Here is a 6267-nt window from a genome sequence, read left to right on the forward strand (position 1 = left end):
AGATTACTTTGCCGATAATCCATGTTTTGGTGAAGATATGTTTCGTCGTCGATATCGGATGTCACGAAGTTTGTTCCTTCGTATTGTTAATGCACCGAAAGATCATGACTATTACTTCCAACAACGAAGTGATGGACTTGGTAGAATGAGATTATCACCGTTACAAAAAATAACAGCTGTTTTTCGTATGTTGGCATACGGTCTACCATCTAATGTTACAGACGAATACATTAAAATAGGTGAGTCAACATCAATTGAAAGTATGACAAAATTTTATCGTTATATGTTGGAGATATTCGCAGAGCGGAATCTACGAACACCTAACGCTAATGATATTTTTAGGCTACTCTATATTGGTAAAAATGTGGTTTTCCAGGAATGTTAGGAAATCTTGATTGTATGCATTGAAATAGAAAAATTGTCCAATGGCATGGTCTGGGCAATACACAGGACATAATGGGTCACCAACTATTATTTTTAAAGCTGTAGCAGATTATGATCTTTGGATATGGAACACATATTTTGGTATGCCAGGCACCAATAATGATATCATTGTGCTAGATTCATCTAATCTTTTCTCTAATCTAGCTGAAGGTATTGCTCCTCCCCCTCACTATATTATTCAAGGAAAATAGTATAATATTGGTTATTATTTAGCTAATGGTATATATCCAAAATAGGCTACTATTGTACAAACAATCCAACAACCACAAGGTAGAAAGAAAAAATATTTTTCCATGAAACAAGAAGCATGTAGAAAAGATGTAGAACGTGCGTTTGGAGTTCTCCAATCATGATTTGCAATTGTAACAGGATCAACACGTTTTTAGGAAAAAAACATGTATTACATGACATAATGACTGCATGCATTATTATGCACAATATGATAATCGAGGATGAACGTGATCTTTATGCACCAATTCAAGAAGTGAGGGAAACACCAACACGAGAAGTTGATATTGTAGTAGATGAAACTACTAGATTTAATCAATTTATTGCACGTTACAGACAAATCAAGGATAAAGATGCCCATATTGCGCTTCATAATGCATTGATAGATCATCTATGGGAGGAATACACTAATTCAGATAGTTAAGTGCACATTAAATTTGTATTTTTTACATTGTTGTTAATGTTTAATTATTTTCTTGTATTTTATTTTATGTTGTGTTCTTAAATGTAATATTTTGGCAATATCAATAATAAAATATAATATTTTAACAATCAAGTTATTTTAATTAATAAAATAATATTTTATTGTTTTATTAGTTTAATTTTTTAAATAATAAATCATTTTGTTTAAAAAATTATGTGAAAAAATAATATTTGATACGTGGGGTTAATTGTTGAAATAATTAAAAATATAGAAAATAGAAAATAATAATATAAAAGTAGATAAAAAAGAATATACTGAGAATATTCTTTTTTGGTGCAAAAAATTGTGTAGTGGGTTGAAGATGAATTACTGTTTGATGTGACTTTTGTACCATTTTGATGCGATGGGTTGGAGATGGCATTAGGGTTCATATTTGTTGTACGTAAACGTGATGCGCTCCAATCTCCCTCGTCTTACCCAAACCCCGAATTCAAAATATATGCCTGAAACTTCACGGGACTTGAAGTCCCGTGAAGTTGGCCGAATTCAAAATTTTCACCGGACTTCAAGTCCCGTGAACTTATATACCTATAATCAGCTTTGTTAGCGGGGAGCTTAAACTTCACGGGACTTGAAGTCCCCTGAAGTTTCGTAAATTTTTTCGTCAAATTTGACCCAGTTTCAGCCAGTTAAGTTTCTAAATGGGTTTTTTTTTTTTTGAAATGAGTCTTTTGTGACAATTAAGTTTCTAAATAGGTAGAACTTAAAAATTTGTCCTAAACAAATTCTTGACAATGAAAACGCAAAGCCGCACACATCCTCATTCACAAAGACAAGAAGTTCACGAATATCAATGACTCCGCCGCCAGCACCGCCTCCACGTTCTCACTCTGGCAGTCGGGCACACACGGGCACCGCGAGCATTTGGCGAAATTTGACACTGGCCCGGTCCACACAACCTCGTTGATCCCAAAATAAACAAGAAGCCCCCTCTACTCACCCCCTCTCATTTTCTTGCGCTTCCCAGACTCCACTCTGATCCTCTTCTTGTACTTCAGCAAATAACTCCCCTTCAACTTTGAAATTGCACTCGCTGCCCAGCTCCACCTCAAAATTTCCGTCTTGTGTCATGATGATATTTTTTCACCCCTTCTGGTAGGATCCCCATATTTAATTATGTGTCAGTCATTGGCGTAGTGTACATTTGTGAGGGCGGCTGCAGGTTTTGGGATACGTTGATAGGTTTAGACGTCTCCAATCCATTGTACTAAAATGGTGTAAATTTTGTATCAAAATGGTACAAAATTAACATTAAACAGTAATTCATCTCTAACTAACTGCATCATTTTTTTGCACCAAAAAAGAATATTCTCAGAATATTCTTTTTATCTACTTTTATATTATTATTTTCTGTTCCCTATATTTTTAACTATTTCAACAATTAATCCCACATATCAAATTTTATTTTTTTCACATATTTTTCAAACAAAATGATTTATTAATATTTTAAAAAATTAAACTAATAAAATAATAAAATAATATTTTATTTATTAAGAGGTAAAAAAATAAAAAAAAATTTTAAAAAAAAAGGGAACAGTAATGCCACGGATGAACTGTGTGACGCCATATTTGGCGTCGCACTGTTCATCTGCACAAAAATGCCACAGTAAATAAGACATGATTGGAGATGATACAGTTCAACACAGCGGCATTTTGCCGTTGCGTTGGAGATGCCCTAAGCTTGCATTCGCGTTCTATAATCAAGTCAATCAGCAAATTTGGGGAAACTGTGACGTGAACGTAGAACGGTCAACCGTCCTCGGTTCAACTCATGATCAATCATCACCTGAAGATGATCTGATGCTTACCCCCATATGTAAGCTTCAGTGGCGCTGCAAGCACTTGAAAATTTCATAATCACGCTCCAAAACCTGATGCTCATCACATAAGCATATGGTTGCACTAGAATTTGATCAGAATTTCATATTATTGATACTGTACTAACAATTACTGGGGGTGATACTTCTACTACATTGATTGCTTTTCTCTTTTTTTATTTTTTTTTATTTTTTTGAAAACTAGCGGGAGAGGAGTGAGCGAAAGAACTTTAGAATGCATGAGACTGGAACTTTCGTTGAATACGTGAGGTAGTCCCGTGATTCATCATTTCACACATTGATCTTCCCAACTCTTTCATATTTTCATATTAGCCTCCTACATTTTCAAAATCTCCAATTAGTCCGTCAAATCTCAAGTGTTTTGCGCTTTTGGTCCCAAAAACTTTTTTCCAAATTTATCTCCAAATATCTTCATATTTTCATTAATTCTCCCAAATTTTCAAAATTTCTAATTACCTTAGAAGATTTATTTTTTATTTTTTTATCCCCAAAAAGCTTCATTTTTTTAATATTATTTGCCCAAATCTTTTCAAAAAGGACTAATTTCAAAACACTTATGCCATTTGGGGGATTAATTTAAACATATGACGATTTGAAGGTATCTTTTCAAAAACTAAAGATTTGGGGGTCTAAAATATCAAAATATGAAAGAATTGGGTGTTATCTTCGATTTTGTCTTATATGGGGGATAAGCTCACCAAGGAGTTGTGATTCATGTTTTCCATTTTTCTCCACTTGTCTTCCAAACGTAAGAAAGGTAAAATGTATTTATTTATTTATTTTTGTTTCGATTTCTTACTTTTGTGTTAACAACCAAACAATAGATCTTATGGAAATAGGTTTCCACCATTATTTTTAATGGGCTAAATACCTATATTGGTATTTTAGTTCCACCCCATTTATCAAGAAGGTATTTTAATTATGCAAACATGCTTTAAGATCTATATTGGTATTTTAGTTCCACCCCATTTATCAAGAAGGTATTTTAATTATGCAAACATGCTTTAAGACATTTTAATTGATTCAACTTACCAACAATTTATCAAGAAGGTATTTTAATTATGCAAACATGCTTTAAGACATTTTAATTGATTCAACTTACCAACAATGTCATTTTTCTCGTCGGCGACCAGTTTTTCGCCGAGAACTCGTCACGTGCGTGACACGTGATGACTTAAATTGTTTTTTAGCTGCTAATGTGACACAGATCTGTCCTATTTTTGGTGAATTGAGATTTTTAGAGGGTTAATTCTCGTCTTTAAACACTGTCACATTAGAAAATTCGTACCACATCAGCAGCTAAAAACAGTTTAAGTCATCACGTGCCACGCACGTGACGAGATCTCGCCGGAAAACTGGTCGCCGACGAGAAAAAGGGCCTTGTTGGTAAGTTGAATCAATTAAAATGTCTTAAAGCATGTTTGCATAATTAAAATACCTTCTTGATAAATGGGGTGGAACTAAAATACCAATATAGATATTTAGCAATTTTTAATGGGAAACAAACATCGAAACAGTGTTTTTTCAGGAAAACACAAAATGCATGGGAATATGTTTTAAAAAATGAAAATCTATTTCCTACAATTGTGGGAAACCAACAAATACATACCCATAGAAGAATGTATCGAATAGAGATGGAAGAATATACTAATGATAATGACAGGATCAACTAGAAGCTACAAGTCTAAATGAAAAACTAGAGATTGTGTCATCTCACAGCAAAATTATGAGGGAAGCATCTATATATTGGAATTCATTTATTGGATAGTTTGTCAATCGGGTTGCATCCTTCACCAATCTAAAACGTGACCGACAACGAAAGGTCAAAATTTAAAAACCGTCTTATTTTAAAAAAAAATTTGTCAAAACCAACTTATTCTAAAAATTTTTATCAAAATCAACATAGTTTTAGCCGTCTAGCACTGGGTCGATTTTGACAAATAAAAGTCTAAAACTTCACGGGACTTGAAGTCCCGTGAAGTTTAGCAGCCATTTAATTAAGCTGCGTAACTTCACGAGACTTCAAGCCCCGTAAAGTTTTTTTTACTCATGAGACTTCCAAATTGTTCATTTTAGTTGAAAAAAACTTCACGGGACTTGAAGTCCCGTAAAGTTTGAGCTGAATTTTAATACACTCCCCCTTCGCCCACTTCATTTGCCTCTTGATCTCCGATGCCTTGAACTGAAACTCCTCCCTGCTCGTCAGATAACAAACAGAATACAGTAGGTCTCCATCTCTCTCCAGCACTTCGGTCACCACTCCCTTCCACCAGACTCCGTTGTAGAACGTCTCAATGCACTGGTGGAGCTCGAAATCAGTGGCCGGATTCGCCGGTGGAGGCAACGGCTGTATCATAGTGTGAAGGATCTTCTCCTCGAGAGGCTTGAGGGAGGCCTCGTCGACGACGAGAGTAGAGTAGGAGATGATGGTGGAGTGTTGGCCACGTGCCTCGGAGCCCGATGTCGTCGGTGATTGTCGGGAGTTCGCCGACGGGTGGACATTGGAAACTCGGTTAGGTTGATAAAGAACGATGACTTTGGGCAGGAAAGCGAAGGAGAGTGAGAGTTGAGTGAAATTGAAAGGGAAAACACAGTGTTGCAGGAAACTACTTGAGTACAGAGCCATTTGAAAATTCAGCTCAAACTTCACGGGACTTTAAATCCCGTGAAGTTTTTTTCAACTAAAATGAGCCATTTGGAAGTCTCATGAGTAAAAAAACTTCACGGAACTTGAAGTCTTATGAAGATACCCAGCTTGATTAAATGAATGCTGTTTGGTTCAAAAGTTGCTTTCATTGTCATTGAATCTAACTCGAATAAAATAAAAATTTGATCTTTTTATAAGATCTCCTTACATAATAAAAATAAAAAGTTTACAAATTTATCAAACAAACGCAGAGAGATCGTTTATCGGTCTTCTGCTCGTACGGGATCTTTGCATGTGCCGGGGACGTCGATATCCGTGGATCGCCTACGGATCGGATCCGATTGACGGAAAATTGACGGAGCTCCTACCTCACCAAGGGGGTATTTGCTTGAAGCGCTGAAATCGACCAAGCAAAATTAGTAGCTCTTCTCGAGATTAAGAACCAAGGGGGTATTTGCTTGAAGCGCTGAAATCGACCAAGCAAAATTAGTAGCTCTTCTCGAGATTAAGATAAAGCCTATTCTCAAGGAACAAACGTACGGGGCTTCGGATCCTTCGAATGACTTCACCTTTATGCTGAAGTTTGCTAGAATCATGTTGGCCTTTGCTGAAATTTCGTGCTCCTT

At 35.7% G+C, this 6267-nt stretch overlaps 1 protein-coding gene across 1 annotated transcript; it reads left to right on the forward strand.

Moving 5' to 3' along the window:
• Positions 426-1096, forward strand: LOC109839168. The gene is made up of 3 exons (XM_020407597.1): positions 426-594; positions 681-714; positions 814-1096. The coding sequence occupies exons 1-3, from the start codon at positions 426-428 to the stop codon at positions 1094-1096; spliced, it is 486 nt and encodes a 161-aa protein (XP_020263186.1).

Source organism: Asparagus officinalis, chromosome 4, assembly GCF_001876935.1.
Source record: "Asparagus officinalis chromosome 4, Aspof.V1, whole genome shotgun sequence".
NCBI classification, from domain to species: Eukaryota; Viridiplantae; Streptophyta; class Magnoliopsida; order Asparagales; family Asparagaceae; genus Asparagus; species Asparagus officinalis.